Source organism: Ischnura elegans, chromosome 7 (genome assembly GCF_921293095.1).
Source record: "Ischnura elegans chromosome 7, ioIscEleg1.1, whole genome shotgun sequence".
Classification (NCBI taxonomy): Eukaryota; Metazoa; Arthropoda; class Insecta; order Odonata; family Coenagrionidae; genus Ischnura; species Ischnura elegans.
Window position 1 is genome coordinate 28,168,990 of NC_060252.1, and position 12,675 is coordinate 28,181,664.

At 42.1% G+C, this 12,675-nt stretch overlaps 1 protein-coding gene across 9 annotated transcripts in view; it reads right to left on the minus strand.

The window, feature by feature from the left end:
* The window catches only part of LOC124162736 (probable phospholipid-transporting ATPase IA), a 262,810-nt gene that overhangs the window by 91,406 nt on the left and 158,729 nt on the right, over positions 1-12,675 (minus strand). For 3 of the 9 annotated variants that reach the window (XR_006865658.1, XM_046539359.1, XM_046539360.1), the window contains exon 1: positions 3,759-5,823. The exons of 3 other annotated variants lie outside the window; for them this stretch is intronic. Coding sequence is in view for 5 of the 6 variants with exons in the window: in XM_046539359.1 (XP_046395315.1) it covers positions 3,759-3,999 (241 nt within the window). In the remaining variant the exon portion in view is untranslated. Of the gene's footprint in view, positions 1-3,758; positions 5,826-12,675 lie in introns of those variants that run through there. 3 more of the 9 variants (XM_046539357.1, XM_046539355.1, XM_046539358.1) reach the window with 3 other exon arrangements.

Below are 12,675 nucleotides of genomic sequence, written 5' to 3' on the forward strand. Positions count from 1 at the left end.
AGTGTAAAACCCGGGAAGGATTTACCCATACAATCATGATTTTGTGAGCTTTTCTGATAGAAGCAGAACTTTGTGAAGGCTTGGATCTTATATATGTTGTAGTTAGGTGAGCTGCCAATTAACTTAAGATAAGTTTTTAAATAGCATTCAGAATAACTAAAATTTGGAAATAGAATTTCAAAATAAGGAAATTTAGGTGGTACAATATTGATCTCAAAAACCTTAAAATAGTTCATAGATTTACTACAGAAGGATATGTTGAATTAAAACTTTTGGGCTATATCGCCGCGTCAGATTTTAGGTGGCCCCAACGTTTCCCGACCTATGCTGGTCGCTTTCTCAAGGGAATTTGAAGAGGTGGCATTTTAAATCCCACCTCTTCAGATTCCCTTGAGAAAGCGACCAGCATAGGTCGGGAAACGTTGGGGCCACCCAAAAACTGACGCGGTGATATAGCCCAAAAGTTTTAATTCAACATGACGAGCACCCGCGAAAGTTTTAACGAAGAATTATAGAAGGATATATTATCACGAACTTCACTACCACAACAATTTCATTCCTGAATGCCAATCGTACATATTCTCACTTAAAAACTCGCATTACTTTAGCTCTTTTCAATTAATGTAGGGGCTGATCTTCCATTAATACAATAACGGATTATGATAATTCTGTAATTTTTTGTACGTTCCCGGGTATACACCCGAACTTTCTAAGTACACAGGGTACATTCTTTTACGGGTCTCGGTATTCACCGTTTTTAAGTACCCGAATTTTTGATACCACTGCCCCTTTCTGTCTTTATCATAATTTTCCTTGAGTGGGTACCGCCATATGGTGGCGGGTGAAATGCAAACAATCATGATAGCCTGTGTTTACCCGGTTGAGAAAGCCTCTAGCGTCATCAGGGATTGGCTTGCAGAGCTTGTTTTAGCTGATATTGATTGATCTTAGCAATTGGGAGGTCGCAATCGATATTTTCAGTTTGTTTTGCTTAAAGTCAACATTCTTGGACGGATGCTAGTGTATGTTTAATTGTAGCGTGATGGTATCGACGATTGCTGATCAACAAGTCAATGACCCAATTGCCTTGATTCGTAAATCAAGGTCTCATCACAAATTCCGTGTCGCTTTCATATCATATGGTTAATGTGTTGTGCGTTAGTACACATGTGACTGTTTGTGACCCAAGAATATACTCCATTCATATCAATAATGGCAAACTATAAGGGCTAATCGCACTATTACTAAATAAGCCGCTGAATGAAAAATGAGACCATTGTGCGGAATTTTCTGTTGAATTGTGTTATTCATCTTCCCGCCAAATGGCCTCTTAAATATGTATACAAAGTTCCCTCAGTAATATTTAATAACCCGTCAACATGTTTACTCCATTGATTTGGTTCTGGGAAAAGAAATATCGCTCTTTCTTGGAAATGAATTTCTATCATTTTTCCTACTACACGGATGCGTGGCCTACGAGTTCGATTCCACGAGTTTTAAGGATAGTTTACCTTTTGACTATAGAGAAACCATAATAATATGCTTTGAAAATATTTAGAGCTTTACTCGTTGTTTATGTGCACGTCTTACTTCTTTACCTTATTTATTTCTTTCCTTGATTACGGGGGCATTTCAGCTATTAACTTCTGTGGTACAAATTTCGAAGCTGGCTTCTCCTAGCATCATTACTTCAATGTTGGATGTTCATTCACGATTGTACATTGCAAGAAAATTCAAGGCACAACCTCTTTCGAATCACTATTTTTGTCAAAGGTATCCTTGGGACCTTGGCGCATAAATCTTACTAATAATGATTGTTTCTTAGACATCTGCCGAGGCGGCGGCTTGAAGTCCTCACCTGCCAAACCGAAGTTCGCGGCTTCAAGTTTCGCCAGAGTATTATGCCCCATTCTTCGGCTTGAGTGTTTGTGATCGTCGTATGTTGTTGTTCGTTAGATTCCCCCGCAGTGAATGCCTTAAAATGTGCTGTTTTCGGGGCGGAGATGGTAAAAAAATTGAAGTAGCCCAAAGTGAATCGCCTGAGGCGAAGTAATAAGCTATCACTTCATTTTTCTGTGCTGATAGGGAGTAAGAGTGAAATACGCTATCTTCCAATAAGCGAATGGCTCATTGTTTCCCGGATTCCAGGCAGACTGCGATCCTCATCCTTCTTTCCTCTTTATCTCTTACAGGAGGTGATACTCTAACCGATATCACTAACGATTCATGGGCAATTCTGTTTGAGACGGAATTACCTTTAGAGAAATCTGCAATAGGATATTTCGATAAAATTTTAAAATACACAAAAATTGCAAAACTTATAACTGTGTATGATCACAAAACATTTATAAAGGTGATTTTCATGTACAGAAACAATATTAATTATCGAAATACCTTCTCAATATGACCAAAATTGACATGCGACAGAATTACTGCCACGTCAATCTCCTAAGTGCAGTCTTTCAAGCATCTTCAAAAAACTATGAATCGAAGTATAATTTGAAAACTTTTAATAAGGCTTTGAATGATGTTTCAAATACTGATTTCTGATACTGAATACTGATAAAATTCAATCATTTAGCTGTTGATTTATCAAAATAAAATATTTCCCGCCTAAATTTTAATTTGAGAGAAAAAGTTGACATCTTCATGGAAATGCCCTTATGCAATATAGACTATCTAGTCATAGATATAGACAATATAGTCTTCCTCTACGGTTTCTTCCCTCATTCAAGCCTTATTACATTGTTTTGATAAAATGTGGATGTACCCGATTAATTTTACTCGTTTTGTATGAAGGCCACCCTAAAGAATCCTTCTTTCCTCCTTCAATTACCTCTCCATTTGTCGCTCTCTTTACCCAGTGATTTTCAACACCCTACGCCTCCAACAAAACAATTCAAATGCTTCCAGTTGTCTTCTTCGTTGTCCTCCGACAGTTTTTGTCTCGCATCTATATTGAGCCACACTTGAAAGCATAAATACCACATAAATGCTTTCAAGAATCTCTTCTGTGTGAATAGATTAATGTTACCATGAGAAAGGATGTTTTTCTTTTTTTAATTAAGAGACAATATCATACAAAATTATTTAACAAATAAATTAAAATTCTTTTAAAAATTTATTCCTATACAATGAACACATAATACGTACGACTTTATTAACTTAAATAACTTCATTACGTTCACAAAAAGATGGCTTAGTTTCGAATTGATGAGTTTCGAAAAGTAAATCAATAGTATTTGTAATTATCACAGACGAAAGCTCTCGGTCAACCGTCAGCACGGCGGCTCTTTTGATTCACGCGTCTAAATATAAATTTTCCCTGACGCCACGGACTAGATTCCCTAATCTTTCCTTAATTTCCTCGACCTAATTCAAGTCCTCGGTAATTTCCCTGACCTTTAAAAAACAATGTTAGGATATATTTCAGGGGCAAAGGCGCAAGCTTTCGGTCAGCCGACAGCGCGGCGGTTCTTTTGATTCGCGCGTCAAAACATAAATTTTCCCTGGATGATGTCTCCATGCTTTAGGGTTTCACCGCGTGGATTTTCTTTGCGATGACAGTTTCTACGTAATTCCAACCGGCGTCTATCAACATCATCTAGACAACGCCGCGGAAAACTACGCATAAATTTTCCCTGACGCCGTGGACGAGATTCCCTATCTTCTCTTTATTTCCCATTACCATTTCAAACCCTCAGCCATTTCCCTGAGCTTTAAAACCCTGTACTAGGTACAATTGGGAATGCACTCACTCCTTCTGCGCTTCCACACCTTCCTCTCGCCTAGACCCACAGCACCTCCGGTCGAGGACTCGTCCCCGCCTTCAGACACTAGCTCCCCGCCCACCTTGGCCCTCCTCAGCCTCTCCAGAGGCCTCCGCACACCCTCCACAACGCGCCGCTTCACCGCCGTGAGCGCGCACCACGATGCCCGCTTGGCAGCGCGGGTTTGCCCGCCCGCCGCCGCCACCACTTCGGACGCGACCGTTGTCATCGCGAGGGACAATCCACGGGCTCGCGCAGGAAAAACCCTGGTACTCGGTGGTGGCTCCGACTTGCGCCTCTGCTGGTCGGAACGCGAGGCTCCGGCCCCTTGCAGAGACGACAGCAACCACACCTCCTCGTCTTCCAGCTTAAAACAAGCTGTACACTCACTGACCGAACCATTCAACCATCGAGACCGACATCGAAGGGAGGCCGGTTGTTGCGGGTAGCCTACCGGCCATCGAAAATAATCGGTTCTTCCAGATCATCCAACGTTGTCGGCCGACTTTCGACCTCGATACGATTCACTTTATCCGTTTAAACCATGACGGCGCTATCCGACTGATAGGGGCAAAAGAGTCGGGAAGCCGGTGGCTGTGAAGTGTGTAGGTCTGTCACCCTACGAAGACCGACGAACCCGATGGTCGGATGGTAGGTCCTTCCAGATCATCCGACGTTGATGGTGGACTTCCGACCGTTCAACTCACTTCAACCGTTTACCAGTGGTGGCACTATGGAATATGGTAGAGGTATAACTGAGCACAATTTCTGCAATGACATTGTCTATGGAAAATTCTATTTTTACTCGGCCAAGAGGGGTAATTTGGTTTATTTAACGGGACATTTGCAGAGCTGGTCACGACAGGGATGGTACGGTAGCAAGAGACGCCGGGTTTTAGTGGTCGTAACGTGAATTGAAGTTCATAATACTCTAAACGGACAGTGTCGCGGGAGGGGGGGGGGGGGTAACACAATTTAAACAGTGCCACACTTAAGAATGCATCACAATCGGGATTCGTCAACCCGCAGGAGGGGCCGGGGCCACGTGAGCGAACCGGTGCCCTCCGGAGGCGGCCATCGCGACAGAATTTTCACAAGACTTGGTGGTGCACCAACAGCCGCGAAGACTGGCTGCGAGCCTTGGTGATGGTAGCACTTCACACGACGATGGCTGAGCGCATACTGGGTCGGGTGGTTGGGAGAAGAGGGAGAGGAGGAGGTGGGGAAAAGTAGGGTGGAGCGTAACGAAGGGTAAACAACAGCACGCTAGTGGCACAAGGGATCGACGCACGTTCCGCAAAAGACGGTCGCGCTATAATAGCCGTCGCGTCCGCAACTGCAAGGCCTCCCAAACAAGGGGCGAACGAGGATACCGCGAGGCACCGAGCCACATCACTTCCCACGAACGCGATTCTTCACTTTTTTCACGATGCACACGCTTTGTCAACGAACCGGCCGGTAGGCGAACCGAATCACAAAAGAATTATACGTCGACACTCAGACGCGACGGAATGAAACGTGAGCGGCCACAATCACGGCTGTGTCGGTCGCAAAGTATCACACCAGCTCACGCGGTCAAGCGAAACACGACCCCATTGACTTACACAACCGGATGCAATGGCGATTCAATCGCTCGAGGCAGCGAGCTATGATGATTTGTCAATGAGGCCTTGTCGCTCGATGGGAGTGGTACCTATAAATGTGATATTGGTCGCAAAAACATTTTTCGGTATCGACACGAGTCGCCGGACGCACTGGCATAAGACCGTCTTCTTACACCTCTAAACCAAGCACTTTTAATAGTGAGTCGTCCAGCTCTTCACTTAATGGCCCAACAAAAAACCGGTTTCGATGTAACTGCGGATATAGGTGCGGAGCGCTTCAGAAGGAGGAAAACTCCAGGATCCTCACCAGAACACAACATGAATGCGGTGGAGTCCCACACGAAACGGCATGGGCTCACGTCCAAGGTGGAAGAGGTATTTTTAGCGAGCTTCCAGCGCGGGTGGGATAATGGACGTAAATCCAAATCGTTTGAAAACCTACGTTTCGCAACGTTTTTTAAGAGAATGCATCGCTCCCATAACCGCACGAGGTGTTCTCCCAAAAGCTGGCACGGAGAGACTACGACAAAAACCCTTCACGTATCACTCTCTATCTCTCTCTCATTTCGTGAGGCGATTTCGAGCAGTCCACGTTGGCTTCACCTGTGCATTTATCGAACGGTTGAAGGAGAGAGGGGTATGGGAGAGAGAGAAGTAGCCTCTCCTAGAAATATTCGCCGATAAAAAAGGAATTAGCGAACGCTCGCGATACACAGTCGACGTCCTCAACACGGGGAGACACCGTGAAGTGCCGAAGCTCTCAGTGAATCACGAGAAAATTATCATTTGGCACGAGCCCCCTGAAAAGGGAGAGCGACCGAGTTTAAAACTAGAAGGAAGACTCCACGAGGGAAAGGTAGAAGCAATCATTTCCCCATCCGTAAAAAAATAAGACACATTTCCACCGAAAGAAAAACTACCTGAATGTTTTTGCACGGGCACGAGTTCCTCCAGGAAAACAAACGCCCGGCGGAAAAAAAACAATTCGTGCCATCCGAAAACACTGTATTCTATTTTTGCGGGATCGCAGGCGGTCTCTGATGCCTCATCACACTTTTACGCAGGGAAAAGAGGGGAACTCCTATCGTGTATGAATTTTTAGCACAACAGGGCGCCACGTAGCAGAACGGCAGAACTTTTTAAGTAAAGGCCTAACTGAAGTTCAACACAAAAATGAGCTTAAAAGAAGAAATTCGTACAGCACATTAAAAAGAAATGCGTGACGCAAGAGCAATAACGGAACGCGCGTGATTTCCTCCAGCTTTCAGAAGGGAAATCTGATAGGCGCATATTTTTTTATCCCGGTATGCCCTTTTAACGACGGATAACTGTTGAATGACCCACGTCGAGACACAAATATGGGGCGCGACATCGAAGAAGCGCAGAAACTCAGAGCTTTCACTGCAAAAGAGGCTATGACGGTTGTGCGACACTTGAACCCAGCAGCGCCTACTTTCCTGCCATATGCAGGGGTTAATTATTCGCCCGAAAAGAAAAATTAAACGCTACGGACGGCTGGAGAGTTCACGTTTCACGCTATTAATTGAGACGAACGGTCGACACGACGGGAGGATAAACGCATGACACAAAATAACGGCGACCTTTCACGTCGTCGTCGGCGGCGGCTACAACACGCGCGAGGACGGGAAAAAAACAACGACGCAACGTAATCATTCGTAAATATGGACGAGACGCGAAACTGGCGGCGCGTGCGCGGACGGTACGTTTTCCGCCGTTATACATCCTGCTGAAGCCGCTCCGAAACACAACCAACCCGCGGCGGCAAATCGATAACAACTTCACCGGCGAAAGCGCATGACCACGGGGAACGCGAAATACTTCCCTCCCCCTTCGCCCTTCCTCAGACAACCTCCAGCCAAACTAACGTGTTGGTCGAGTGTAAGGCTTCACACAACAACCCTTCTTCCCTCCCCCCCCTTCAATTTCTATCCCCCTCTCTCACCATCCTCGCGCTAATTTCTTCCTCTCTTCACCAAAACCTCATCTCCCTCTTTCCAAGAAACCCTCACGGTCAGCCCTGCAAGACGCAAAACACGATCGCGACCGAGGGGGAGGACGACCCGCGGGGGTTGAAAGGTCAGGAACAGGGTGAGGAATTAAGATTTTTGCGCTCCTTTCCTAGCTAGCGCATTCCCCAACGGTGGCGCCAGTGGAAGGGAAGTAGAATAATCCGTTACTTTTGAACTTTCCGAAGTTTACTGCGAGCGAGCAAGAAATCGACGTTGTTTCGGTGAGAGGATTTCTATTAGGAGCACAAAACTTCTAGGGTAGCATATTCATACAAATTACATATCTGTTCCAATTTTTTAAGAAGAGATTTATGAAAAAAATTTAGGACATAATTTTGATTAGAATGTATAGAATAAAACAAACCTCAAATTACTTTGCCTTCAATCGAAAAAAAAACTCCCGCAATTTGGAAGGTTAAACGTCCATAAAACATACCGACTACGCCAATGTGTTCAAGACCAAAATCAAAAGGAGGTAAACGCAATATCGAATGCTTTCCCGGAGAATACTGTGGATGAAGTTTTCAAGGGGTTGCAGTCGAGTAAGTATTTCAAGAGCTGACGTTTCAATAGCTATGATTTAAGAATTGCCAAACGGGGCACCAACGACATGCTTAGGAATTGGAAAAATCAGCACCTCCACGGCTATGTCTGAAATGTTGGTTCCTCTGCCACTGATTCTCTTATCATCCACAGAAATTTTCATCCAGAAGAAATACATTTTCAGCGCTGCTCACTGAAATATTCCATTAAATTTTAAGCATTACTTTGATGCCATGGAATTATTACATGCCCACATCCAGCCTAACTCTACCAATAAGTTCCCGTCCTCAACCGGATCATACGCACTTCAAGACATTTACTAAATATTTATGGCATGGGAACACGTACAGAGGATTTAGGAAGTCTTCTTTTTATTTTAATGATATTTATTCCTCAAACTGTTAGAAAAAAATCATTCGTATTCTAAAAAACCTGAAAATCTTAAAAAGCTACTTAATTTGCATGGAAATTGATGATTAATAATATATTATGAAAAAAAAATTTCGTGTGTCACTTTGTTGAAGTCCATCGCTATTAAAAAAAAACTGAAAACACTGCAAAGCCATTTTCAAGGGACTAACAAGTGAGCATGGGGTAACTTTTTACCAAAACTGGAATGGAAGGGGGAGCAAAAACACAGAAGTCAATTATTGTTGGACGTAAAATACTAGATAGAACCATCGGTGGATACCAACGTTTAACGCAGTCAAAAATTAAAAAAAATAAACAGCAGTGATGATACAACTGGCGGTGGAATCAGCGAGGGCAAACTGGAACATATGTGAAAGATTAATAATAAATGAAGTCTCTATCGGTAAAATATCCGTTAAAAAATCGCTAAGTGATATAAAATTTCCGTTGCAGGACTTGTGATTAGAACGAACATAGTTATGTCATAGGATGAGGAGAAAGATGTTTGGTGTAGGTTAAAAAAGGTCAACGGCGAACATTTAAAATCAGACGCATCATTTCAAATCACCAGTTTGAGAGATTGACAATTTCTAAAATTTCTCAACAAATCCAGCATAAAACTTTGTTTTTTACGTAAAAAAACTTTTAGGCTTAACCGGCTGAAGTTTTCCCGGTGGCTGCTCTTAATCAAATGATATCACGGGATGGGTGTCGGTTCTCGTTGGCTGATAACGGCAACAGTATTTGTTTTCATATTGTTTATTCCGACTGAAAATTTTACTCATGTTCAGTTACTCTTGGGGAAAAGAAGAAGTGGCTGAAATTTAATAAAATATCTTTACAATTCTATTCTATTTTCAATTCAATTCTAATACAATGATTCTCTCGCTGAACTTCTCTATTTTCAAAAATGATGTTACAATTGGGAATTTCATTGTTGAATTCAGCTTCTGGCTAGAGAGCAGCCACCTTGAGTGCAATAGTATAAATTTACTCTGAAGTCTCAATTACGTATTTTTCCGGCAGGATTCGGTATCTTCGCCAGAAGACGAGGAAAGAATCAACACCCTTGCCCCATGGGTACACGCACTCCCTCACCAACCCACACTTTCTACAATCTCTCTCATTCCTACAATGTATTTTACCCATCCTCTCCTGTCTTCCTACAATCGCTATATTTTCCCTGCCTTCTCAATTCTTCCAACGGTGCTTTCCGTCCCTGTCTCATCCTTTTTTCATCTTCCTCCCCGACAACGCCACCCATACTCCTCACACCCCACACCAAGAGAACCCATTCCGCTCAATTTATCCCGAGATAGACCTCTTTATTTATCTGCCGGTCACATTTTTCCGCCACTGAACGCAGACCACCATCACCACCGCAACTGCTTCTTTTCATTGGAAAGTTGATGGGCTTGGGAGGACACAGCCAGGAGGGTGAGGAAGGTGAAAGGGTGTGGGGTGTTTAGGCCCTTACGAGACGCAACGCGGCTTCTAATACGGGGTCTCTAATCCGCTTACTTTCGCGCTATAAGAGCCGACGATAGCATTACAATCACGTCCTCAAGGTACCTCCACATAGGAGTTATTTACTGCTCAAGAGGTCGGCCAAGCCATGTTTAGGAAGAAAAAATGGCACAAGGGAGTCAGCAGTAGTATCACGTCGCGACGGTAGTATCCGACGCGTCGGTTTTCTTCCATCGAGGAAAAAGATAACAGCAGATAAGGTATGAAATTCTACTAGGACGCGTAATCCTCAGAGAAAAGAAGAGGGCGCATGATGACTACGCAGGCACCAACATTGAAATCCCAACTTCCTTATAATCATCGGGAATGAAAACAGCAAAGTAAAACAGTAAGTACCTATTCATGAATAGGTTTCATCAAAATGCTGAACTAATCCTTTCTTCGTGAGTCTCCTTATTAATGTAGCTGAAATTTGAAATCGAAATCATCAGCCTCATTACATCCCTCCCGTTGTCTCGGATTTCGTCATTTCAATTTTGATCCCATGCACAGAATCCGATTTCCGCTCTATTATATGTTTCCTCTGAAATCTAAACCATAAATTAACATGAGAGGAGTAATGGGCTCCCTTCAGAATTTTGTGAGTTTATTCACAGAAAATCACAGCATTTTTAAGATGAATATTCATTTTTACATTACGTTCAAAACATTTCTTTAAAGTGGTCAAGGGAACTTTGGAAAATTGGCTCATTCACCTGATCCTTTTATTAGACACAAGTTACATCAATAGACCAAGAATAGCTACCATTCATACATATCTAGAAAGGGAAAATTAGGAAGGACACACATCATTCCGGATAAATAATATAAAACCCACATTAAAAAACATAAATTAACAAATCACCTGTTCAGAGTTACAACTCGTCCTAATCACAGATCATTTTTAATACGACACCCCTGTATGTTAGACGGCGGTCTTCTGCTGAATTCTTAATAAGCTAGTCTTTCGTGTTATATCTCTTTTTTTCAAAAATTACTTTGTGTTTCGTAAACTTACCGATTTCCTTTGTCAAATCGATGTGACCTGTGGATTATAAAAATATTGCAAGTTTCAAGGGCAAATGAATTTGAATTTGTAAGTGTAAAAAGACATAAGACTTCTCCAGGAACAAATTAGAAGTTTTCATTTTAACTACCAATCATCGCTTTTTATTCAATTATAGTCTGTTGAAGTTAACTCCATTATACCACAGTACTTATACATAAAAATAAATCTTGCAGTAACGTGAGCACAAATATACAGATCATAGTATACCGATTTCGAAGGAACTTCCGTCCTTAAAACAACAATGACAAAAAACTGAGATTAACGAGATGCTACTTCACACGCAACCATTTCAAACAGAGAGCCCGGAGACAGTTGAGTGAATATTCATATATGCCTAAAGGACAAAAAACTTAACATCACTGAAGGCGACGGGCAATCTACTTACAAAGAGAAAATGCTGGTGTGACTTCAGAACATCAATATTATAATCCCAGGAAAAAAATATTTTAAAAGACATAGGTATTCTGTCATTGAGTATACCAATGGCTTTTGTTTCTTATTGTGAGATTAACTTGTGCGGCCGTTTTTCAAAGGACTAGTTGAAAATCTTGAAGTTTATCTCTATTACGTACATTGAATTCACCTGTATTTTTCACAAAAATGGCCAGTCCAACAACAAAGGATGCCACACAGAATAATACTTTCCTCCTTCAAATTTCTAATGATAACACGAGCTTTTAGAGAGGTTGAACACTTTCGCACATTTGTAATTTTAGAGTGAAATACTGAACCTGTAAAAGAAGACTTTTCCTTAGCAGAAAATCTACCTTTCTATCCATCTTTCAATGCTTGAATTAAATTGAAAATTCTAATCAGAGTAAACGATGTCATTAAGAATGACGACACAAAAAACAATGAAATGAGAATTCAAAAATAAGCGAGAGGTGAAAACGCATTTTTTTTCGGTAGTGCTGCCGAGAGAAGTGGGTCGTACATTTTGTTAAACCTGTGCGTCGCCTGCGAGAAATGGCCGGCCGCGGAGTTCACGTGTGTTTTGTTTCTTCAGCGTTGGGCAGAGCTCAGGCTTCAACGCCTTTCTCGGTAGTCCGCGGCGAGAACGGAGTCGCAGATAGTAATCTTCTAATATTGCTAGTAACAAGTAATTGATTAAATAATATAATTTTATATCATCGATTTCGCAAGTCGGAGGATTGAGCGTTGACGAAGAAGGAAATTAACTATGAATACTCTCGTATAAAAGCTAAATTAATATTCTTTGACATAAATTGCCGATAATTATTGGAAAAATGTTGTAAACACCTTTAATGGTGTTATTACTATCACTAAAGCTGTTCATCAACGCATTCCGTTTAAAAATCCATGCTTGCATTATATTTTGCTATATAATAAATACTAGAAGAATTGATCTCCGTCTAAATTTAAATTTAAAATATAATTTTAAGTATTCCATTGCTTGATTCAGTCAAAATACGGAAGAGCTGGTTTTGATCTAATCCCTTAATTGAGGTATGAACAGTGAACTGTATTATATTCTGAAACTTCAGAATGAATGAAAACAAAGCCAACGGTGGCAGAGAGTCAGTCACGAGAAGTCTCGGCACTGGCGACGCCATAAAGCCGGCGAGGGTGCACACAGATAAGGCAGTGCCACACAACTATATAAAACCACGAATGCTAAACCCACGAATAGATGGGGTCCAAAAACGCGGCGCCAAGATCCTCTTTACCCCATAATGCCATCCGAGGAGGCGGGCGGTCTCAATTTTATCCTAATGAAGACA